Source organism: Quercus robur, chromosome 3 (genome assembly GCF_932294415.1).
Source record: "Quercus robur chromosome 3, dhQueRobu3.1, whole genome shotgun sequence".
NCBI lineage: Eukaryota > Viridiplantae > Streptophyta > Magnoliopsida > Fagales > Fagaceae > Quercus > Quercus robur.
Genome location: NC_065536.1, coordinates 9385081 through 9411437, shown reverse-complemented (window position 1 = coordinate 9411437; position 26357 = coordinate 9385081). Strand labels below are relative to the sequence as shown.

The following is a 26357-nucleotide window of genomic DNA, read 5'->3' as shown; positions in this document are numbered from 1 at the left end:
CATGTTGGGAACATCATTAAAAGATTAACCCATTTCAAAAAAATGTTCTTTAAAGATTATGAAACCAAGTGCTATAGATTCAATATCTATAAGAAATAATTAAGATGAAAAATCATTCTGACTCAAATAAAGTGGATTTGGATTCTGGCAGCATGTTGCAAGGAATCATAAAACCTCAATTTCGAATGTCAAAATTCCTTTAGTTGTTGACTGCTGAGAAAGCAGAGGAAAAGATTCTAAGTCGTCCAGAAAATCTAGTCTTCACAAAGATCCAAGAGAGTAAAGTTAAATGTCCATTGAAAATGATACTCTTGACAAAGATTTTAATTAGCCATTACAATAACTAATTAACAAAATTATCTGAAAGGTGTTGTATTTTACAAAATAGGTATGTCAATTGTGTCCTATTCCTATCTCATAGCTTAGACAAATAAAAGCATGTCTAAGAGATAGGATAGGGGCTTGATCGGAGAAAAACAATTGAAGAGACAGAAAAACCATAGGGTGGTGTATTTCTAGCTCTTATAGAGGATGAAATGTCAATATATCACTTTCAACAATGACATGCATCAGGTGGTGGTAAAAGTTACCAAGTAACCTTAATTTCTGCTACCTTTTCCATGAGTTATCTATATGGATTAAGATAAATCATTTCCTGATCCATTGATTAAAATATAGCATGGGGTTTCCATATGTGGCCAATGCATATTTTGTTCAACTATATTATATGAGTGCTGTCAATTCCATCAGCCTTAATCTGCTGATTAAGAGCCACATTTAGGCAGCCCACATTAAAAAATAGTTGTCTTCCACACCTTTACTAGTATTATTGAAGTAAATCAAATTGGGTGTGAGAACTCGCTGGAAAGGCCACCACTTTTTTTCTTTAGCAAATTCACTAGTGCACCTCTGTTGGCTTATTTTTCCGCACTAAAGAGGAATTTCTCTTAATTTTTATACAGCGTTTTTAGCCAGTCCAGAACTAGTAGGACTTATCGAAACATTCAATAGACATATTCTCTAACACACAAAGGTTGAATCTATCAGGACATGGTTTGTTTATGGCTTTGGATTCAATGTTTGTGTGGGAGTTCTGTGTGAGTCCATTGATAAACAAGACCAAAAGCTTCAATATGTGGGTATGAACTTAAAATGTTGTATCAATCACAAAACTCTTATCTATATTATAATCCAACGGATTAATATTGGGCACTATAGAAGTATACTTACTTCTTCTCATATCAGGGTGGCTCTCACCCATCATGGGGCCCACCTCCATGTGAGAGGGAGTGAATATACTCCTGAACTACTTAATAAATTTCCATAACCCAAATGTAAAACTTAACTATTCTACTAAACAATTACTTTCCAATAATATATATATATATATATATATATATATATAAAAGTATGTTGGAGGAAAATATTGGTAATGAAATGGGAGTTGAAATAGTACATGCATGTGCTACTAGTCGTTTGGAAAAATAATCAAAACTGCAAAGTGCTGAGTCATTGTAATGACAACTTTGCTATAGGGACTATTCATTTACCAAGGGCAATAATACTTAGTAGACTGTTTAAGAAGTCAGGTTGACCAAGTAATTCTTAAGCACCCCTTGAGTACGGGGAATAGTACTCTTTCCTCTCACATTCATGATGGAGTCCATTCATTAAATTCATGGTGGAGTCCATTATGAATATGAGAAGAGGGAGTACTATTTGTCCATACTCCAAGAGTAACTAAATTTTCCAAGTTGACAACCATGGTCCTTAATTAGGTTTAGAAGCATATTGAAGTCATCCTAACCTGTGTCATGTACTTGGCAAACAACTTGCACAATGCAACAGGTGGATTGATGAGGAAAAACAGTGAGCCTTTCTACTAATGAAAATTCTAAATGCATTGTTGGACAACTACTTGAGGATTAAGGTCAAGATTTATATCAAGTAATGCAATTAGAAATCAAATAGTCGAAATTACAGTTTTTCCTTGTGAAGTGGTATGCAATGGGATGCAAGGTGCAATGCAAATGAGGTTAATTTACATAGTATAAATAATTAATGCACCACTTAAAATAATTCAAAATAAATGTATCCTTTTTTAATTTACATAGTATAAATACTCCAATGTTGGTTCCATCCCCCCCCCCCCCCCCCCACACACACACACACACACACACACACACACACATATATATTACATGCCACTGAAAGGAATTAGGAAATCTAAATTGTTAAGATTAATGTTAGTAAATTCAAAAATATTTAATTTTTGATGGATTTTGTAATGATTGTTGTCAAAGTAACTAAATATGAGGAATAATATAATATTCGAAATTTATTATTATTATTATTTCAAATAAAAATAGTTTCTTAAATAAAATTTATAAAAATAATAATATAAATTCCTTTAATATAAATAATTAATGCATAACTATAGATAATTAATAATTAATATATGCATATACTCCATTGACTAATTCAATAAACTAACAAGTAACAACACTTTTCTTCTCAATAAATAAATAAATACTTTGATATAAATACAGACTTAGTTAAGGTGAAAGTCTAGATAAAGAGAATATTTAGGAATACAATATATGACAGAATTTTATACTCTCTCCTATATTAGCTTTTTGCTACTATTTATATATATTGATACTGATTATTACAAACATATATAGTCGTATACAACTATGTAGTTTATTATAGGGAAAAAAGGGAGGAGTGATTTGAAAAGAAAGATAAATAAATAATCACAGCAATATATAACAACAGCAACCAAAAAAAAAAAAAATTGATAAATATGGGCTTAAGAGCTACCTACCTTTTCAAATTGACATTTCTGACTATAGGGAAACATTCGTACATTAAAATAAAAAAGTTTTCGCTAAAGGCAAAGCATAAAAAAATTGACATTTCTGACTATAGGGAAACATGTCCCATAAAAATTGCATGGAAATGGTGTTTAGCCGCGTTTAGGTGGAAGGGGTAGTTAAGAAAAGGCGTGCCACAATGAAACGTTACCATTATCTTTTGGACTTTCTAAACTTAAAATTTTAATCTCAACCATATTGGAAAAATCATAAAAGTTTAACCCCCATTAAGAAATAAATGTTTTTAAAAGAGTTTAAGTAAAAAGATAAAAGATTTTTAATAGGCAAGGGCATGAAATGGCGTGCTTGATTCAAAATCTATAAGAAATCGACTAAGGGTGTGTTTGGATAGAACTTATTTTGTTAAAACTGAAAACTGAAAACACTGTAGTAAAATAATTTTTAAATGTGTGAATAGTACCGTAGGACCCATTTTTAATGAAAAAGTTGCTGAAAAGTGTAATTTGTGGGTCCATAAACAGTACATATATGCACTGTTCACTGCAGAAAGTCAACAATTACGGTTACTGTTCAATGAACAGTAACCGCATTACTCCAAAACAAAACGCGTGAAAAAAAAAAAAGAAAAAAGAACAAAAATGCAATTCAGAAACACAACGCAGCTTTAAGTGGAAACCAAACATACACTAAGGGTGTGTTTGGATAGAACTTATTTTGCTGAAACTGAAAACTGAAAACTGAAAACTGAAAACACTGTAGCAAAATAATTTTTAAATGTGTAAATAGTGCTATGGGACCCATTTTTAATGAAAAAATTGATAAAAAATGAAATTTGTGGGTCCGTGAACAGTGCACATGTGCACTGTTCACTGCAGAAAGTCACATTTGCAGTTACTGTTCAATGAACAGTAACCGCAATACTCCAAAAACGCGTGAAAACCAAAAAAAAAAAAAAAAAAAAAAAAAAAAAAAAGAACAAAAACGCAGTTGAACACAAACACACACTAAATGAAAAATCATTCTGACACAAATAAAGTGAATTTGGATTCTAGGAACATGTTGCAGAGAATCTTAATAATAAGCTCAACTTCGTATTTCAAACTTTCTATACTCGTTGAACACTGAGAAAGTGGAGAAAAAGATTTTGGGTTGGACTTAATGATAGTCTTCACAAAGATTCATCATTCATGATGGTCAAGTCAGTGATGGAATTGGATAATAATTGCTTTCAAATATCTATGTTTGCCATCACATGAATTAATTGTTAGTGACATTTCGAAAACAATGGCAAACAATAGAGTAGATGATTTTATTAAAGTGGTAGTTTTGTGTTTGAGATTTTTCGAGCAAAATGTGTAAGAACTAGATATTCCCCTGAACTGAAGTAAAACATGGAAGACTAAATGACATGAAATCTGATAGTATGTCACAGCTTAAACAAATGAAAGGGTCCTGAGAGGAAGAATGGAGGCATGATTAATTGAAGCAAAACTATATGCTATAAAGAAACATATATACTATAAGATTGGCTCAGCCAAAACTGGCACAGATTACTGGGTGCTCTATATTTCTGCCTCTTGGCCCTCTTCTAAGAAAAAAATCTTGTATATATCCAGAATATACAATTTATGTGAGACTCACATGTGGAGCGCACATGTCAGTTTCACATAAATCTTTCACATAAGTGTATAAGATACTTTCTCCTCTTCTAGACGAGAAAATGTGACTAGGTCACTCAAACTACCTCAATTTCTGCCAACTTTTCGTATAGATTTCTTTGTGGCATGGGATTTCCATCAGTTCTCAGTTCCCACTTCTGAAGTTCTGATGACAGTATATGAGTGCTATCAATTCCATTTCCATCAGTAGTCTTAATTGAAGATTAAGAGCCACATTTGGGCCTCAAACATTAAGAAAAATAATGCCTTCCTCAGTTCCACTTCCACATTTGAGTATCAATCAATTCGAAATCTTTTATTTTCACTTAACAAAAAAACATAGGGCCTGCCTGATTTCCATTGGAGAGGTTCATATGGGAGGACTAGCCCATTAAAATTACTTTAGGCCCATCTACAAAGCCTATATGAGCAACATTTTTAACAATCTCTGCTCACCCAGTTTTCTCCACTGGGCCTTCCACTTCCATTGGATTACAGAAACTAATAAATGGACTTCTCAAATCAAAAAAGAAAAAAAGAAAAAAAAGGGATTTCTGGTGATCTTTAATAGATCATTATAAGCCAGCCCAAGATGATATTGTAAAACAACATCTTACAAAAGTTGAGCCTCTAAGGCAGAAGCCCAAATTCGTTGGATTAATAGCCAGCATACATAACTACCATATAAAACATCACTCCAGCAAATAAGATGTTACTAAAAGATTAAAATTTGCGATCCTCCAAAAATTCGAGTCAAAAGTTTTGTAAGAAAAAACTTGTGTTTGAATCCCCATTTAATGTAGAAGGAAAATAAAAGATTAAAAAGCTCAAAAGAGACATAGTTTAATTATGTGATGGCAAATGGTTATAAAGGTGTCATGAGTCTTGTAACTCAATGATATTGTCCAATTCTTTCATGTGGAGAACCTAAGTTCAAATTGTTGCTTCCCTACTTCTTTGGAAAGAAAAGAAAACCATAAGGGTAACGTTGAACCTTTTCAGAATTTTATAGACGTTATAAATTGATATAATCAACATCTTAAAAAAAAAAAAAAAAAAAACTCTTGGAATAAGATACTAATTCAGCTAAAAAAGTCACGTTTATTCTTTTCGTCCCTTAAGTTAATTAGCTAATCCATAGCTTAGCCCAAACAATTTGGGCTCTAAATCCTCTTTTTTTATTTTTATTTTTTATTATTTTTTTAATAATAAAAAACTAATTAATTAATGAATTTATTTATTATCAAAAGACTCAAAACAAAACAAAGGAGGAGGTAACAAATCTCTTTCAGGCTTCTTTGAAGCATGTCTTGACAAATTGTAAATGTTCTTGATGACTTGCCCAGAAGAAAGTTTAGTGGCAACTTACCTCATAACTTTTTTCACAATTTATTAAATAATGTTACATGCTGTGAGTAATAGAAAATAAAAGTGATGTCAAAACTAGGTCCATGTATCCCCCTTCACAATTTATTACTTAATAACTTTTGAAAAATGTTATACCCTACAAAGTTGCCACTTTTGCATTTTATGTTGCACTTTCCTAGTTCTTACAAACCAATGTTGTTGCTTCTTGGTCACAACGTTTCCAACAACCACTCCAATTACAAGCCCACTACTATATCCCATTAGGATTATTTCCCAATCAAATTCAATTTGAAACCTTGAGTGTTGGTCCTCTTCAATGCTTGAAGTGGGTAGGGGTGAAGGCTCAGGATTTTCATATTTCTTAGACAATGGTCTTCCACATAATCCTAAATTTTCATGAAACAAATTATTTTCCAAAGTATCAAGCTGTTGGCCTTGTGGTATAGGCCGAGTAATTTGGTTATGTGAGAAGTTAAAGCATCCAAGGACAGTGAGTTGTGTTAGTTTCCCAGGTATCTATCTTGAGAAATTTTTTTAAAAAAGGTCAAGCGACTCTAGCATTGTCAAGTCTCCTAGTGACAATAGGATATTTAGTTACAAAGACTTCTACGATCTTTTGATATTCTGTCTTTGTCTTTGTTTGTTATTGTCATCGAGTAAGGCTAATATTGATCCACGTAAAAATGGCCTGACAAAAAACTTCTAGTTGCCAACATATTTGTGAAGTTATCTTCATCAAATTTCTTCATGCACTTCCAACTTCGGAGTATTCAAATGGCAACTTACCGAAAAATTTATTGGAGGAAAGATCAAGAATGTGCAACTTGGGCGATGCAAAATTGCAAATATGGTTTCCGGACTCCCCAGTCCCCACTACACCATAAAATTCATTATGTTGCAAAATAAGTACCCTTAACTCAAAAAGTGTTCCCAACCAAGAGGGAAAAACATCTTTACTTGTGTTCCAGACCCATTTGGGTAATTTAGCCGTGAATATTGTTGTAGGATAGATCGAGCGAATATAATTGGTCTTGGCTGCATAAGAAATTTGAAAAATGCCTCAAGTTGCATGAAGCCAACCCTAAAACATATTCCAAGTAGCATTAGTATTATTTTTGGTAAGGAATAATATATTGTTCATCGATAAAAGCAATGAGGTTAAATACTTAAGCTCAAAGAACATGTCTACAGTGACTATTCCACTCAAGTTATTTGAGTAAAGAATAAGAATTTCAAGTTTCTCAAGTTCAAAAATTGAGATTAAAATCGGGCCTTGTAATTTATTATATGAAAGGCTCAACATAGTTAATTGAGTAAGGTTCGCAAGCCATGAAGGGATTTGATCCATCATTTGATTAGAGCCCATGCCCAAAAAACTAAGTTGGGTTAAATTTTTCAAGAATGATGGAATCCACATTGTTAAATAGATTCCTTGAAAGCCCAAATATGTAAGTTTGCTTAACTTTCCAAGCCAGGACAAGAAAGAATGGTTTAAGCTTCTGACAAAGCTATTGTAAAGATAAAGATATGCAGGTTGTGTAAGGTTACCAAATGAAAATGGAATTGAGTATGATACTTGATAGGAAGATAAGTCCAAATAATTCAAGGAAATAAGGTTTGATAACGATGAAAATATTTGGCCCACAAAAGAGTTATTAGAAAGTTGCAAAATAGTGAATTGAGAAGGGTTTCATAGTGAGGTGGAATGCAACCTGAGAAATTTGAAAGTTCAAAAACTGTACAAAAACACTTTTGAACGTTTAGACCCCCAAAAACCAACTTAACCAACACAAGCAATATGTCAAACAACAAGTGTGCGGAAACTTAACATATGCTATAATATGAAATTGGTTAAACAACTATCTAAGCCATAACAAAATAAACCACAGCAGATAATGTAAAGGCAGAGATAGAGAGGAAGGAAGATTCAAACACAAAGATAACACCCGATGTGTTATCGAAGAGGAAACCGAAGACCTCGGCGAAAAACCTCTCCGCCGCCCTCCAAGCGGTAATCAATCCACTAGAAAATACAGTTGGGATACAAGGACAGCAATAGACCCTCCAAGCCTAATCTACCCAATGCACCTAAGCCCTCCAAGCTTCTTGCTCCAATGAGGTTGCGCCGAACCTATTTCTTTTCTAGCTTCCCGGATTCCGCTACTACACCGTAGCATCAACCAATGAAGATTGGCTCCTTCCTAACTGCTTCCCAGAACTCCAAACGTCTGTCTCACAGAGATGATAATGGTGAGAACCAGGTTTGGTATAATGCCTCTCAAGGATTTGACAATGGAGAGGAAGAGAGTGAGGGAATTTGATGAGACTCTAAGGTAGAGATTGTGGGTGAAACAATCTGGTTTTTCTTTAGGGTTTCTCTCTCAAAATTCTCTCTGGAAGCTCTCTTTCAATCGTGGGTTAAAAGGGTATTTATACTGGAGTGAAGAGGAATGTGAAACGTCAGGTTTTTCCAAAACAGGGGTGGCTCGCGGCTTGACCTCGCGGCTTGACCAAGTTGCGAGATCCAGTCGCGAGTTAACCGTATGGCCAGTTGTCCTGTTTTGTCCTGTAGTGCTCCAGCTAGCATGACTGTTCATCTTCCAGCATGCTTGGCACGTGTGCATCTTCTGGCGGGTTGAAGCCGCGAGTCCACCCGCGAGTCCCAGCCGCGACACTCTGTTTTCTTGCACACTCTTGAGCAATCTTCACTCTATCTCACTCACTACCCTTACAACAATCCCACCTAAATACAGGGTTTACTAAATGCTGAATTACAAGCAAATTTGGCACGGAATACAGCCAATTAGATGGTTGAATAAATTCAACCTTACAAAATTAAAAATCCCAATTGCATTCATGGAATTAAGATTTCCAGTTGAATTTGGTAGTTTTCTATTGATATAGTACCCCTAAGAGCATTCACATTAGTGAATGTAAAATACAAATAGTGACCAATTCTGCATATTTAGCCCCAGAATTCTTCCACATTAGTTGGGCTAAAAGTTTGTAAATTTACACAATTGCTATAGTAACCGTGTATGTTCACATGGTTACTGTAGTTTTGTATTTAATTTTTTATTAATTTCTCTCACCTCTCCAGCCAAATTCTCTCTCTCTTCCTCTTGTTCTCTCACCGTCTCACGGAACCTATAAGAGCACCACCACCAAAATGCAGATCCCACCATCCACCCAATACCATCCATCCATCACCACCCAACCCCACCACCAAAACCCGTTGAAACAACGAAAAACCTAAAATATAATGGAAATCAAACTTGATCAACCCAAAATCCACAAAAAATCAACTCAAAATTAAACCATCAACTAAAACACCATAACCCAATCCCAATGGTGGTAGAATGCTTGAAATAAGATGAGAGAGATCCAAAAATGCAAACTAAGAGAGAGAGAGAGAGAGAGCTAAGGGTTGAGAGGAGAGCGAAGAGAGACCTGATGGTTGAGACTTGAGGGGAGAACATGAAAGAGAGATCTAAGAGGAGAACTTGAGTTTGAGGGTTGAGAGGAGAGAGAAGAGATATACGGGCTGAGGATAACGTGTGAGAGAGATAGAGACATTAGATGAAATATTAAAAAAGTGAATTAATATGAGTATTTAAATAAAATGGAAATGGAAATTAGAATAGATATTCTAATGTGGGTGTTTTGTAAAAGTGGTCTTGTAAAATAGAAAAATTAAGTTGTTAATGTAAAATAAACCTAAAAATTTGGACAAACTAATATGAATGCTATAAGGGATACAAATTTGAGGGGGCTGCTTGAATAGAATTCAGGAAAATTGCCCATGAGATCTTGATTGGAACCCAACCTAAGATCTTGTAGCTTTGGGAATCTTCCATACATTCCTCAACTAGTCAAATTGAGTTTTGTCACTTGTTGTTAGGTTCTAAATTTATTGTATGTTGGCAAACCAAGAACGAAAACATGTCTCATATAAGATCTTAGAGTTCTAGAAATGATTTAGACATTACTCAAGTTGATACAAGTTAAAATTCAAGAACATACAAGCTGTAGAAAAAAGAATTCAGAAACTGTCAAGCTCAATCGATTGAACTGTGATTTTGCAGAATTTTAAATAAGGCCCAACAACTTGCGAAACGTTTAAGGTTTGAGTCCAACACTACAAAGTACAAAAGCAAAACCCTAATATACGTTTTTCAAGTCTTGAAAATTACTCCTAACTCTACAAGCACCTACTGGAGATCAAATCCATATTGCTAGTACCGGTGGAGTAAAGTTTCTGCCAAACCTTCAGCTATCAGGCATACTGAAGATCAAAGCATGAACAGGTGGTTCATGTGAGAACAAGATCTAGATCAAGGAAGTCTCTAAAGTTAGAACCCAGTTTGGTAACTGTGTTAGATTTACTATGAATTATATTCTTGATTGTAAATCTCAACTTGATATAGCGAATTGTTCTCCATCCCCCCAAGTTTTTACCTTGAAATGAGTTGTTTCATTGGTTTTTCTAAGTCATCACATCTTGTGTCTTTTAGTTTTCCATTGTGTTTTATTTCATGTGATGATTTTTTAATCTAGATTTGCATAATTGACCTAAGTAAAAACTTGGCTATTAAATTATGTTAAAGAAACTATGTTTTCTAGGGGTCTAAACTTTAAAGAGTGGCATCAGAGTGGGTTAGCTCTTGATTATGTACTCTTACCTAGAGTTGATTCTTGACACCCATTGTCATGGATAAAGGACACTCTCTGGTGATCCCTCCTTACTTTGATGGGAATAACTATGCGAATTAGAAAGTGAGGATGAAAGTTTTTCTGAAATCCTTAGATGAGAAGTTTTGGTTGTTTGTGGAACTTGGTTGGGAAAAACCTGCCACTCTTGTGGCTCAATGGACTGATGCCCAAAAGGAAGCAACAAGCTTTAATAGCAAGGCAATGAATGCGATATTCAATTCTGTTTCACTAGAAGAATTCAAGAGGATATCTAATGTAGAGGTTGCACACATTGCATGAAATATCCTACAAATTGTGCATAAGAGAACAAAAGTTGTGAAAATTAATAAATTGCAACAGTTAACTTCTAGGCTTAAGAGTATCAAAATGGCAGAAGATGAGACATTTGATGAGTTTTATGCTAAACAAAATGACATAGTAAACTCTGCTTTTAACTTGGGTGAAATTTATGAGGAACCTAAAATAGTTAGAAAAATCTTAAAATCCTTAACTGAAGACTTTAGGTCCAAAGTTATTGCCATAACTGAGAGCATGGATGTGGATACAATCCCTGTGGATGAACTTGTAGGATCCCTTTAATATTATAAGTCTGATCTATCTAAGATTAATAAGTCCAAATCTATAGCCTTGAAATCAATAGATGATGTTAATGAGAGTATGTTGGATGATGAGATTTCTTCTATTGAGATTGCATATCTTGCCAAACAATTTAGGAACTTTTTGAAGAACAATAATAGAAAGGCAAGAAACAAAAACTTTGTTGACCCTAAGAATGTGAAGAAGAACGAACAGCCTAAAAGTGCTTCATCTAAAAAACCTAATTTTAGTAAAGATAAGGTTGGTCAATCTTCTAGCAACTCTTTAGGCCAACGATGTTTTGGGTGTTAAGGTTATGGACATGTTAAATCTGAATGTCCCTCATACTCGAGGTCTAATGGTAAAACTATGGCTGTCACTCTTAGTGATGATGAAGAGTTTGATCACGAGTTAGAAAGTGATCAAGAAGGTAATTCATGGTTTTCATTGCTACAACTGTAGTAGATGAATTTGTTGAGGAGAAGGTTGAGGGTACTTTAGATGAGGAACTCTCTGAAAATGCTGACTTGCAAGAGGCTTACAACAAGTTGTGAAAGATTGCAGCAAAAGATGCCATGAATGCTGACCTTGCTTTGAAAAAGATAGACATTCTTGAACTTGAAAAGAAAAACCTTTTAATCAAGTTGTTTGATACTAATGAATTGATTAATGCTGTCAAGATTGAGAACATGTTTTTGATTGAAAAGGTAAAGAGTTTAGAAACTGAATTGCATGTTGCTAGAGAACAACTTGGTAGGAATTCTAGTTCTAAGCTTGATAATATGTTGAGTGTTCAAAAACCTTCACTTGAAAAAATTGGTTTAGGTTATGTTGAGAGTGGTTCTTCTTCTTTGTTAACTCACACAAAGTTCATTCCTTCTGTGTTTGTGCCTAAACCGAAAGTAAGATTTCAAAAGGAAGAAGTTCTAGCCACTAAGAGAATCATGATAGATCTAAGTGATACCGAACCTAAGCAGCATGTTCATCCTATAGCCAAGAAACAACACAAGCCTTAGCGGTTTTGCTATTCTAGTGGTGGAGTTGGGCATACTCGCCCAAAGTGCTTTAAGTTGCATGCCAGCAAATGAGCAACTAAACAGAAAATGTCTGTGCCAAAAGCACAAGATCCTATGACACTTATTCATGAGTTGGTAAAAGCTCTTAGTCTCTATGCTAATCTAGAGTTGATCAACAATCTCATTTGCTTAGAAACTCCAACTTCAAGCTTGCATCTAAAAAGGTTTGGATGTAAAAGACTCATCATAAATGAGTGTGTTTGACATGGTCTTTGTACTTCATCTCTTGATTCTTTGGACAAAATGTTTGTTTTGGATTATTTTTTGCATTTCATTCTAGGTTGATTAGATGCTTTTTAAGCTTTTTTTTTAATAAAAAAATTCAATATATGTGTGTGTGTGTGTGTGTGTGTGTGGGAACCAAGCCTAAAAATGCCTCAAGGAATTCAAGGACGAGCTCCCAATTTACTTGTTTGAGGTGGGAAAAGAGTTTCCTACAATGGGGAAAACCTTTTTAGGCAAACCTAACGGCCCAAGTGTTAGAATCTTGGACTCAATATATACTCTCTTCTCTTGTAAATACTTCCTGAGGAGGCTCAAGCTAAGAACTAAGCTCCCCCTTAATTCTCTCTCTCTCTCTCTCTCTCTCTCTCTCTCATGTATCTCTCTCCCTTCCCCAATTTTTCCAACACTCTTTCTCACTCCTTCGACCCCTATTTATAGACTTCCCTCAGTGGGGTTGCTATGATGATGAAAGGGGCTTTATATGCTAGTGGGGCCTTTCTGGGAAATATTCCTAACCAAATGGGACCTATTTCTCGCGATATATGTTACTATCTCGAAACTTGCACTCGTCGCCAAATGGTGTTTAGCAGGCGATTTCTCCCAAGGTACTACTGTTACCATTCTGTGCAGGCCCCAACTTGGTATTGATCCCTGAATTGATATGGACCCTCATCTGCTGGTGATCCTCGAATTGATGTGGGCCCCGATCTGCCATTGGGCCCATAATTCTTAGGGCTATAGAGGTTTATGGATTGGACCCAAACCCGATGCCCGTACTATATATATATATATATATATATTGGTATTGCACACCATTTAGTGTGTGATTAAGGTTGGCCAACGAAACTTTGAATTCATGACTATGTACATTTTTTAGCTTTAATTAGCTTTATTTTTCACTTCACTAGTTTGTGCTACATTATGCTTCATTGTGTGATTTGTATTTAGTCTTTAATCAAATGATCTTGATTTTGATGTCATATATTTTAATCATTAGAACTAAAAAATCCTAGGAGAAAGACATAAATAACTATCTCGCCAATCATAAACATCTGTATGTAAATCATAAAGTCGTGCTCGGTAAGGTGTAGCACTTGCTCAACAAGAAATAGGATGTTTGAAAATAAAAATAAATGGTATTTTCTTTTCTAAATCCTATATGCCCATGTATGATATCTTTGATTATGCTCAAAAAGAAAAAAGAAAAAAAAAAAAATCAAAAGATAAAGAAAAAGCAAAAAGAATAAAAAAAAACTTTTAAAATGATTGCAAGTGTGTTTACTAGGAGTTGTGCAAGTTATAGAATGTAATTCTTTAGGTGATAATCACTTTCAAAACAATGTGATTGAAAATGTAGAAAATTTGCTTGAATTCTATCTACTTATCACCTATTTTGTGTTTTGTACACTTACTAGTTGCAAACACTACACACAAATCAATGCTAAATCAAGTACATAGGATTGTGTTTGTTGTCTAATCTGGCCATCTTCAACTACATAAGAAGTGATGTTTAACACACTTTTCTTGAATTTGGTAGAATTTGAAGAAAAATTGTTTAGAAGTTTTAAATCAAGTGATTTTTACTTCTTGTTTGTGTTTAAGTTTGAAAACTTGGGTGCAAAATGTTTTTGAAATCTTCTAGGATTGTTCATGTGCATTTCATGTCATAAAAATTGCTTATCAGTTGTTTTTCTGCAAAATTTCCAGAGTTTTTCAAAATTTCAAAAATTTTCACTAGTTCGATCGATTGAAGTTGATCCTTGACCGATCGAAAATGTTCAATTTTTAGGTCAAAACTCTCTGCCTGGTTTGATTGCTTCTCAGTCGTTGTTCAACCGATCGAAATTTTTCAACTTACCTTTTCGATCACTACTCGATTCCTCACGACCGATTGAAATTCGAAAATTTCGAATTCTTAAGTCTTTGTCAGATTAGTTTTGTCCTATCTCACCTTTTTTCTTCAACTCCTCTTGATTGCTCTTAGCTCATAAAATTTATTTTGTTGTTTTGAGACAAAACTTCAAGGGTTTTCATCTACAACACATGCAAGACTCTTCTACCTTTTCATTTTGATCATATTACATTTGAACATGCGTTAATCATTCATTTTTCCTAAAATTTCGGGCTTAGAAAATTTGAGGCTTTTGATGATTTTGAGCAATTTGTGTTAAAACGATCAATGAGTTTTTGTGAATGCATGCTATTAACATGACTCCTATGCTTTTATCAGACCATGAGCTGTGTCATTTTATCTCAAAACCAATTGGTGATGAGGAAGACACATTTAAATCTTTTATGACATTCGATATCACATCACACATGCTTGTTTTTAGAGTGGTTGTAGGGAATCAAATTGTGGTCCCCCAACAATCCTTCCCTCATAATGACACTTCCGTGACTCGAACCCATGACTTTGGCTCTGATATCATTTGTTGGACCATGAGCTATCATTCCACCTCAAAACTAATTGATGATGAGGAAGACACTCAAATCTTTTATGGCATTCGACATCACACTACATTGGCCTGCTTTTAGAGTGGTTGTAGGGAGTCAAATTGTGGTCCCCCAACAGCTTTAATTTCAAAATTTTCATGTTTTTTGAAATTTTTTGAAATTAAGGTTCATGTATTCTTGAGAAAATTAGAGATTTTATTCAGTTGGGCTAAATTGGGTAAAACTAAGCAAGTTACACAAGAATGACCCCATAATAATGAATCTTTGAACAACTAAGTTAGCACTCATAAATATGCAAGGAAGTGAACTACATTGTTAATAAGACATGGACTAAAGTCTTGATTTATCAAGATTCAAAATTGTATTACGTAAGGGCATGCGTACACCGGCTATAATTAGAGTGGCCAATAATGGAACAAAATCTCTTTACAAGGGTCTGTTTGAGGGTTCGTTTGGTTGTAGGAGTGAAAAAGTAGGAGGATAGAAAATGGTGAGAGAATAGAAAAGTGGAAGGATAGATAATATTTTATTTTCTCTCTTTTTTTGTTTGGTTGGGAGTGGAAAAGTGGAATGATGGAAAAAATGAGTTTGAATAAATTTACTTTATATATCCTTGTTAAAAAATTATACCCAATTAAAACAAAAAAGTGACAAATAACCACAAAAAAAAAAAGAACAATCACCCAAATTTATTAAAAAAATAAAAATCATGTCCCAAAATAAATATCAAGTCTTAAAAAAAAAAAAAAAAAAGAAAAGAAGAAGAAGGAAGGAACGCCCACTCCCGGGCTTAGAAAATCAAAAGAAAAAAAAAAAACAGCAAGAAGAGGCAACGTTGCCCAATGCCCAGGAAAAAAGAAAAAGAAAAACATAAAAAGAAAGGCAACGTTACTTACTGCCAGCTGCCATGGGAGAAGAAAAAAAAAAAAATAAAAATAAAGGTATGTGTATATGGGCATTTTTGTCAATCAAGAAAAAATTAATCCTCACTCAGTTTTCTCTCCATTTTGGAGAGAAAACATTTTGGTGGGGCCTGGGGAGAAAACACCTAGGTCTTGCCATTTATTTTCATTCCTCTCCACCCAACCAAACACACTTCAAAAAAGTTTTTCTCCCTATTTTTTCTCCAAAGTTTTCTATCTACCCTATTTCACCTCCAAACAAATACACCATAAGTGATTTTTAGTAATGTTGTTTTAAGTATTGTGGAAATACGTATGAGTTAAAAAGTGTTGTAAAAATATATGTTGTGATGTTTAAACATTAAAAATTGTTGTTTAAACAACGGTACCAAACGAGCCCCTAGGTCTTTGAAGTGATATGTGACTTTGATATGCATTACCCGATTTTAGCTTCTATTCAACCAAATATACTTGGTATTTAACAATCAAAATGGAACCACTCAAAGTCTTTTTTATCATTTTCACGTAAAAAATTGTCTCCGCTATGTGACCCACATTGTATTTATTTCAATTATTTATTAATTTATGCAATATATTTTATACATTATCTTTCCAATTAAAAACAATATATGGGGCGGAGTGCCGTTTGAAGCGGCAAAGAAAGTGAAGACTAAGGTTCCGTTTGGATACAGCTGAAAAATGAAAACTTAAAACACTGTAGCAAAATAATTTTTAAATGTGTAAATAGTACTGTGAGACCAATTTTTAATGAAAAAGTTGCTGAAAAGTGATATTTGTAGGTCCGTGAACAGTACACGGATGCACTGTTCACACGCTGAAAGTCAACAAAATCGGCTCTAAAAAAAAATAATAATAAAAAAAGGGCTGAAACGCAGATGCACTGCGTTTCAGCCCAATCCAAACGTTACCTAAGAAAAACGAATTGATAGTGGAGTAAAACTTTTCTGAAAATTATTTCAATTATAGTTCTTGTATTTTTTTAAAACTTTTAAATTTTTTATAAGATGAGTAAGAAAGAAACACAATGACACACTTATAATCCATATATATTTTACATAATTTAAAACTACAAAAACATTAAATTTAAACTTTTGGTGATTACATAGCTATTGATCTTTGATCTTTTTAAAATTTTGCAAGTATGAATGATATAATAAAACAATGCAATTTAACCATTGATTTGTCAAAGTTCACTTTCAATAAAAATATATATGAAGAGTTTGAAGAGTTTTTCTCCAAACTAGTTTAAGGAGAAACTTTGTCATATGGGATGGAAAGATGCCCATGTGCCAGGTGGAAAGATGCTGGGCTTTTGTATCCATGAGGTGAAAAGATGCCCATGTGCATGGTGGAAAGAAGCCGGGTTTGACGGAAGAGTAAAACATTGGTTGGAAAAATACCTAACTTTTTTATCCATGGGGTGGAAAGATGCCCATGTAATGGGTGGAAAGATGTTGAGCTTGATTGGAAATGTAAATGTGCTGGTATGAGTATTGGGCTTAAGTAAAAAGAAAAGGTGCTAGTGTGGACTGGGCTTAAGTGAAAATAGAAAACTATATCTAACTTTTACAAAACCCTTTTCTTCTTCTTCTCCTTCACAGCCCTCCCTTTCTTAGGAATTCAAAGAACATTCTATTTTTTCAAAAATTTACAAAGAAACTGAGATTGATGTTGTTTGGTTCATGAGAGAGAGACAAAGGGTCAGGTGATGAGAGAGAGAGAGGGAAGAGAGAAGAGAGAATGAGTCACGGGAAGAGGAAAAAAATGATTGTAGTAGTAGCAAGAATTGTGTCTCATTGGTTGTAGCGACACAGCCGGCTCTAACATATAAGCCAGAGAGGCAGTCGCCTAAGGTCCCGAGTAAAAAAAGGCTCCCTAATTTTAATCAATAAAGCAATTTTTTTTTCATTTTAATATTATTAATTAAGCCCAAATATTAGCCAATAAATAAAATAGTATTTTTATACGAAAGAGAAAATTCTACGTTCACAATATTTTTCACAATACTTTCACATTAAATTCTAAGCAGTAGGATGTTACTAGTCGTTATTGGTGGTTAAAAAATTAATTTCAGTGGTGAATTCAAATTAGAACTAGTAACAACTTAACACATAGGATTTGATGTGAAAATGTTATGAATTTAGTACTTCTAAAAAAAAAAGAGCAATACACAAAAAATTTCACAAGATTTTTCACAACAATTGAGTTGGCAAACTTTTACTAATTCTCATTTAAGTCCACCACTAACATCACTTTTTTACTTACCACTATTAATCTGCTATATCAACAGGTGTGAAAAGTTTTGTCAAATTTTTTGCGTCTATAGACATTCTCAAAAAAAAAAAATTTAGGTGGTTCATATTAATTAGTAATTTTGCATCTAACAAGAGTATAGAGTTTAAGCAATATTTATTTATTTTTTTTAAAAGTCATTTTTAAATATATAAAACGCCTCAATTCATTTTTCGTCTTAGGCCCCTTAATACCAAGCCGCCCCTGGTAGCGAGTTCAAATTGAATTTTAAACATTTATAATAGTTTTTTTTTTTTTTTAAATTTTTTATTTTTATAGTTAAATATATTTTTTTAATAGTTTGTTGAGACTAATGCGTAGACTTTTTGTGAGATTTTAGCTATATTTTTATCCTTAGATTAGTTTGTTGAGACTGATGTAAATGCTCTAAGAATGGTATATCTGCAACTCTGCTCTTATCGTCCCTGGTACCCACTTAATGCTACTCATTTCTTTGGCTTATGATAGTCACATTTTTTTTATACGGTCATACAACACTGGGCTTCACAACGCCCAATTCATAAAGAGACATGAGCCGGCGTTTTTACAAACTCTTTTTTAATAATAGTGCTAGTCTGCTACATTATGCATGATACAAAGGCTAAATCTTTTGAAGAATCAAGCATTTCTTGACACACTTTATTTTATCTAACCGCCTTACATAGCCTTATTTCACAAATCTTTTCATAATTTACTAAAGTGACAAGTTGTAATTGATGGGAAATAAAAACGATGTCAAAACTAGGTTTATGTATCCACCTTTCACAATTGATTATTTTGAAGAATCAAGTATTTCTTGACACACTTTATTTTATCTAACTGCCTTACATAGACTTATTTCACAAATCTTTTCATAATTTACTAAAGTGACAAGTTGTAATTGATGGGAAATAAAAATGATGTCAAAACTAGGTCTATGTATCCACCATTCACAACTGATTATTTTAATAAGTTGTAAAAAATGTTGTCTCTAACAAAGTTGCCTCTTCCAAGTTCTAAACCAATGTTGGTTCTTCTTTAACACAATGATTCCAACAACCACCCCAATTACAAGCCCGCCACTACCATATCCCATTAGGACTATTATCCAATCAAATTCAATGTGAAACCATGAGTCTTGATCTTCTTCAATGTTTGAAGTGGGTAGAGCAGCAGGCTCAAGATTTTCACACTTCTTTGACAATGGGTATCCACATAATCCCAAATTTCCATCAAATGAACTAGTGTCAAATGTATTAAACTGTTTACCATATGGTATAGGTCCTGTAAGTTGGTTATGTGAGACATTGAAGGAAGCAAGGAAAATGAGTTGTGTAAGTTGCCAAGGTACTTGTCCTGAGAGCTTGTTTTGAGAAATGTCCAAACACTCCAACGTTGTTAGGTTTCCTAATGATATCGGGATATGACCAGTAAGGTTATTCTTAGAAAGATTAAGCAACTGGAACCCGTTTAAACTGCCAATGAATTCTGGAATTTCTGTAATGAATTCATTGCTTGAAAGATCAATAATTGCCAAGGCCTCAATGATCTTAGAGTATATAGTTTCCTGGCCTTTGTTTGTTATTACCATTGAGTAAGGGTAATATTCATGCATGAAAAAACCTGCCAACGGAATAAGTACCTAAATGCTCGCATCTGTGTGAAGTTATTTGTGTCATCCTTCACAAACTTCCAATTTCGAAAGTATTTAAATGGTAATTTACCTGTAAATTTATTTGCGGAGAGATCAAGAATGTGCAACTTGGGAGCTTCAAACATTGTTGTAGGACTCCCCACCACCCCCTGGAATCCATTATGTCGCAGAATAAGTACGCTTAGTTCAGGAAGTGTTCCCAACCATGAAGGGAAAACATCTTTCAACTGATTGCTTCCAAGATTCAAAATCTCTAGCATTCCACAATTTGACAATGATCTTGGAAGAATCCCTGTGAATTGATTTTGGCTCAAGTCAATCATCTTTATTATACTTCCTTTTGCACATAGTTGAGGAATCACACCATGAAAAATGTTGCCTCGAAGATTCAATATGCTCAACGAGCTACTGAAGTTTCTCAAACAATCAGGAAGTATGCCTCTGAATTTGTTGTTGGACAAGTCAATGGAAGACAGAGAACTAAGGCTACAGATCTGTGATGGAATTTGTTCTTGAATCATGTTGTTTGCAACCAAATAAACCGTAGTGGCTGGCGGTGGAATTTGGGGTAACGCTTGTAGCTTGTTGAACCTAAGGTCCAAAATCTGTAGTTGAAGCCAGGGAAAATTGACTAAATGCTGGTCAAAACCAATTAAAAAATTGTGAGAAAAGTTCAGAAAAGTCAAAGTTTCTTTACTTGTGTACCACACCCATTTTGGTATTAGGCCATGAATCCTGTTGTTGGATAAGTCCAGGAATTGCAAATGATCTTGGTTGCGAAAGAAATTTGGGAAATGAATTAAGTTGCATGAAGCCAATCCTAAAGCCTCAAACTTATTCTGGGTAGCATAGTTGAACCCATTTGATGGAATGATATATTGTTACTTGACAGAAGCAATTTGGTTAAATATTTGAGCTTAAGAAATATATCTAGAGACACAATGCCACTCAAGTTATTTGAGTCAAGGTTGAGGGTTTTAAGCTTCTCAAGTTTAGAAATGGAGATTGGAATTGGGCCTTGTAATTGATTAAATGAAAGGTGTAACGCAGTTATTTGAGTTAGGTTGGTAAGCCAAGAAGGGACTTGACCTGTCAATTGATTCCAGCTCAAGTCCAAATAACTAAATTGGGTTAGATTTGCCAAGGACAATGGGATTTGCACGGCTAAATTTATTTGTTCCAAGTCCAGCTCAGTAAGTTTGCTCAACTTTCCAAGCCACTACAAGGAAGAAGGGTTTGAGACTCTGATAAAGTTTTGGGAAAGGCCTAGATGAGTAAGTTGAGTAAGGTTACCAAATGAATCTGGAATTGATCCTGATAACTGACAAAAAGAAAAGTGCAAATAATTCAAGGAAATAAGTTTGGATAAGGAGGAATGAATTTTGCCCATAAAAGAGTTGTTATAAAAGACCAAAGTAGTGAGTCTTGTAAGGTTACCAATTGAAGGTGGAGTGCTACCCCAGAAATTACCGACCCCAATGTACAGTTCTTTCAAGGAATCAAGGTTTCCAATTGAAGCCGGCAGTTTCCCAGAGAAAGCAGTATCCCAAAGCCATAAGATTTTAAGAGGGCTGCTAAAGCAGAATTCTGGCAAAGAACCCGTGAGATCTTCATTGAAAGTCACCCTATGATCCTGTAGCTTTGGTAGCTTAAAAATTCCTACTGGGAATTCTCCATAAAATCCGTTACCAACCAAATAGAGTGTTGTCAAACCAGATAAATTTGATAAGATTTCAGGCACTGGAGATGATATTTGAACGTACCTGAGACGTAGATCTTTTAGGCCGGTTAAGTTTTGAACTAAATCCTTTAGGCTTCTTAGATGTAGACTAGAATTATATGAAAAATCAAGGGATGTTAACTTGGAAAGGTCTGAGAACTTTGATGGAATGTTGCCAGAAAACAATGAATTGGAGAGGTTGAGATATGTCAAACGAGAAAGACGGCTGAATTCAGATGGGATCTGGGAGAAATTGAAGTTGTTATCAGCAAGATTAAGCCTTTGAAGTTGAACAAGGCGTAAAAGGCTGCTGTTGGAGACCATGGAAGTATGGAACCATAGAGACAACTGCTACTGAGGTCAAGGCCAATCCCATGAGCAGCAATCTTCATTCACCCCTTCTAGTTTCCAAGACCTAGTCTTAGGATGAGCAAAAGGATCAATGCAAGCATTCACGCTAAAGTTTTCTTTGAATTGCAACAAGGCAGAGCTCTCATCATCATGACAAAGTAGCTGCCTTGAAGCAAAACAGTCAGTGGCAATAGCATGCAAAAGTGAAATTAAAAGAAGCCAGCGTATGGACATCAAGTTAAACGAGAAGGATGCCATAATAATGTATCTTTAACAACAAAGACTTAGAACTTTTAAATGTGCGAGGAAATGAAACTATACGGGTCACCGAAGTTATATCAAACGAATTAAAAAAGAAAAAGAAAAAAGATGTATATAAGTCTGATAACTATTGTATTATTAGTCCTTCTCAAAAAACACTATTGTATTATTAGTTATTACCTCCAGAAGCCAATGCATGACATTTGTTCTCTCAAGCATGCATCAAACAATAAATTAGGATAAACCTTTCCTCACGTTATAAGTAGCAGTTTTAATGTTTAGAGAATTTATTTGGATGATAACTGTGAGAGGGAAAAGTTTAGAAAGCAATATAGAGAATCATGGAAATTAAAATATCTACAAGTCTCTTATGAAGGCACAGTATATTCGATAGTCATAACAAGGCAAATGGAGAATTTGAATTCTCAATATCTCAAATAAAGATATTAAGAAATGTCAGTTGAGCTATAAGGTTTTTAACTAAATAGATATATTTAAATATTTTGTTTCTATATTATTTTCTTTTACGTTTTTTATCTCTTTTTAAAAAAAAAAAAAAAATTCTATACTAGAATTTGTATTTACATTTTTTTTAATATGTTTTTTTAATTCTATCTTATTGATTTTAAGCTTTGTAGATAATATTTAGATAGACATGATTGTAGGATATAGTTGTATGGCACTAACTAACTAATTTAATCTCTTATCTAAATTTTATGTAGGTTGCATATTTTGTTAAAACAATTATTATTATTTTATCCAAATAAATTGATAAAAATAAATAAACTGTTGTTTTTATCTAAAAATAACTATAATTTGGTATAACCATTTGACGCAACCACGACTTTTCTAAGCCCCTTTTGCAATTTTTTTTTATAACCCCTTTTTGCAATTTGGTACAGCTATTTGGTGCAACTACAACTTTTAAGCTTAATTTTTTTTTTTTTTTTTTTTTTTTTTATAGTAGTATATGATATGATATAAAAAATGATCAAAAAAATTAATTATTTTTTTCTTTTTTCATAAAAATTTTCTAAATATATTTTTTAAGCCAATAAAGTTAGGACATTCATTAACTTTTCGCCAAGAAATGATACCAATGGCACAAAGATTTTAATCTTAATTTAGTTTAGTATCTCTTATTATTATAATCCTAGACCTCCTCTTTTACGGCCAAAATGGGCAAATGCCCTTTTTTCGGAAATTAAACATCTTTGTGCCCTCATTCTGAAACTAAATAGGGAAATGCCCCTCTTTTGTAACTCGATGATCCTAAAATCGAGTTATATGAAATACTCGATACTCCAATAATCGAGTTATACACAGGTTTTTCCCGCACTGCTGGCATTTTTTGTTTTGAATCTCTACATAACTCGATTATTTAAAAATCGAGTTAGTTATACTGTTATAAACCCTGATTTCGTACTGTCTTTGTGTCAGGTGGAGTGTTTCAATGTAACTCGATTCCTTGAATATCGAGTTATAAAGTATACTTGATATCCGTAAAGTCGAGTTATTCTCTTATAATTTCTGCACACCTTCTCCCACTCAGTGTGCCTTGCTCTCTGCTGAACTGAGGACTTTCTGCTGAACTGAGTTGGAACTCCTCCACGGATCAACAGCAGCTTTCTTCAAACTCAATTGAAATTTGTATCACCTCAGGTAAAAAATTCACATCACAATTTTAGGGCAATGTTATTTTCATTTGATATTGTACTAAATTTTGATTTTTTAGGTTGAATGAATGTGAAGTAAGTACATTGGTGTGATTTTGGTTATTTGTTGTAGTAAACGTTGGTGAGAAGAGAATGAAATAATTTCTTTACTATAGCAACATTTTGTATTGCACATAATCATCATTGGTCAGACATTTACAACAACATTTAGTGTTGAAGACAATGTGTAGACATTACCAACAATGTCTATTGTTTATGAATGTCTTTGTTGTGTACCATTCTATGCAGGATTACATTATTTAGCAACAGTTGATACACACTGTTAACTTGATCATTTGGTGTTATTGTATTCAGTGTCAATGTCTGGTTCTGGCAACCCACAACTCTATAGGCCTCATGATGTGTTCACTGCTATGGGTCGTTGTTGGGTATTGGAAGATGAGTTCAGCTATCCAATCAATCCGAATTTGCGAAATAGTGCTTACGTTCACAATACCATGAGACAGGAGTGGGCTTGGTTATTTGGTGAACAACAAATGTTTTATGATGAGTTGGTTGGTTTTAAGTTGCCAGTGCCTCGGCGACTCGCATCACAAATGCCCAGAGACAGCATCGACGAACTTCGTAAAGCATTGAACCGCATAAGAGAAGAAAATAATCGAATGAAGATACGTCTTAATCGATATCGGACCCAAGTCGAGATTTGAGAGTCAGTGCAGGAAGGGTGGTACGAGCATGCACAGTTCATGCAATCACTTCTTGCTGATCCCATTTATCAGTCAGACGTGGAGATGTCAGATGAAGAGTAATCATGTTGTGTCGTGGTGTAATTATATTTTGTTGGAGAACTATTTTGCTTAACTATGTGTTATATGTATGGTTGCATTTGTACTATGTAAACCTTATTATTGATTATGAGAAGCATGCACGTTATTCGTAATGTAGATTATTCTCACATAAGTCATAAAAGTCAAATATTCTCACACATGATGTTTTTCAATAAGCACGTACGACATAACACAGAAAACATAAAATAACTTACACTAACATTATTAACTTAACCATAGACATAACACACACACACACACACCACAGTGGCATTCATTCTGATAGGTAGTCCTCGTAGTTGAGGACATTGTTACGTTCTGCCGGAGTGAGTTGCCTGTTTGTTGCAACGGCTTGCTCCTCCGCCAATTGTAGCATATGATACCTGGACCTACGAAGTATCATAAGATTGTTCTCTTTTTTTATTTTCGTCACTGCACGCTCATATTGGTGCATGTTTTGTCGTGGCAGTGTGAGCGAGCTACACTCGACAAGAGGCGCTCCGATTTGCAGGAGATCATTGTGCAGAGCGTTGGACTCGTTCACGCGAAAGTCCCACTCCTGTTGCAATCCGGCATAGTATTCCCTCTCGTCAGAATCTCTTTGCGTTCTATAGTTATTTGGAAAACGAGGTAGCATCCAATTACGCATTGACATTGGAAAATGTGACTTTAAATCGGTATGTGTAGAAGTTTTGCAAGGGTAGATGTATGTAAATGGGACTTCGGTATGTGTAGATGTTTTGCAAGGGTAGATGTAAATGGGACTTTATATAGGGGTTTTGCAAGGGCAAGTATTCAGGTGGATGTGAGTATAAGTATTCACGTGAATAAAGATGATATGAGTTGACAGTATATTGTTCAGTGGCGTCTGTTGGTGCATGTGATTCGTTGAGGTAGCTGTCGAGTTACACTATAGCTTGTGCTACAGTAGCGGGCTGGTGATGTGTACTGCAAAAGAGGTTGCGTATTTATTCACGTGAAGACTATTCAACATTGATGTGCTTCATCTGACATGATTTGACGAGACAATGTTGAGCTGTGTTAAATGTATCATAAACTTCTCAGGGATGCTATAGGTACATCCTTTAAAAATGCTGCATTGCAAAAGGATGCATAGCTGTGTATTGACGTGCGTGTAGGTGATATGACTGGATAGGGTTCAACAGTGCAAAGCTATTGAGCAGCACTACGAACATCAATGTAGCAATAGGACCAATAACACTCGAAATTGATGCACAAAATTTTCTGCGTTGCTATGTGTATTGACGTGAGTGTGGATGGGTACTTCTGGTCAGGGTTCAACAATACTGAGCTATCCACCGTAGCTACAGTCATTGCTCCCTATGGTGGAATTTGGCAAGTGTGATTGAAGAAAGCTGATAACAACATTAGGTTTTGTAATGGTTGGCAGGATTTCGCTGAATACCATTCTATTTGTTATGGTTATTTTTTAGTCTTCAGATATGAAGGAAATTCAAGCTTCCATATTGTTATATTTGATAAGACTGCCATTGAGATTCAATATCCACGTAGGAAGAATTGTAAATTGGAAGATCATCAGGTAAAAATATCAAAAACTTAGATGAAGATCATACAAACATTTCTTCCTTAATGTACAAACCCATAAAACATGAAGTCAGAGAAAAGTTTGTTCTTAAAAAATTACAGATTATGTCCAGAGGAAGAGAGAGAGAGAGAGCAATCCAAGCAGCCAAAAAATTGAAGCCTAAAAATCCTTCTTTCATGGGTATCTCGTGGCCACATAAT

General features: G+C 34.4%; 1 protein-coding gene across 1 annotated transcript; it reads right to left on the bottom strand.

The window, feature by feature from the left end:
* Positions 1 to 19092: 19092 nt before the first annotated feature.
* Positions 19093 to 21799, bottom strand: LOC126719205 (receptor-like protein 43). Its single transcript, XM_050421785.1, has 4 exons — positions 21167 to 21799; positions 20999 to 21076; positions 19826 to 20360; positions 19093 to 19724 (listed from the first exon to the last, which is right to left on the bottom strand). The coding sequence occupies exons 1-4, from the start codon at positions 21797 to 21799 to the stop codon at positions 19093 to 19095; spliced, it is 1878 nt and encodes a 625-aa protein (XP_050277742.1).
* Between the last annotated feature and the right edge of the window lie 4558 nt (positions 21800 to 26357).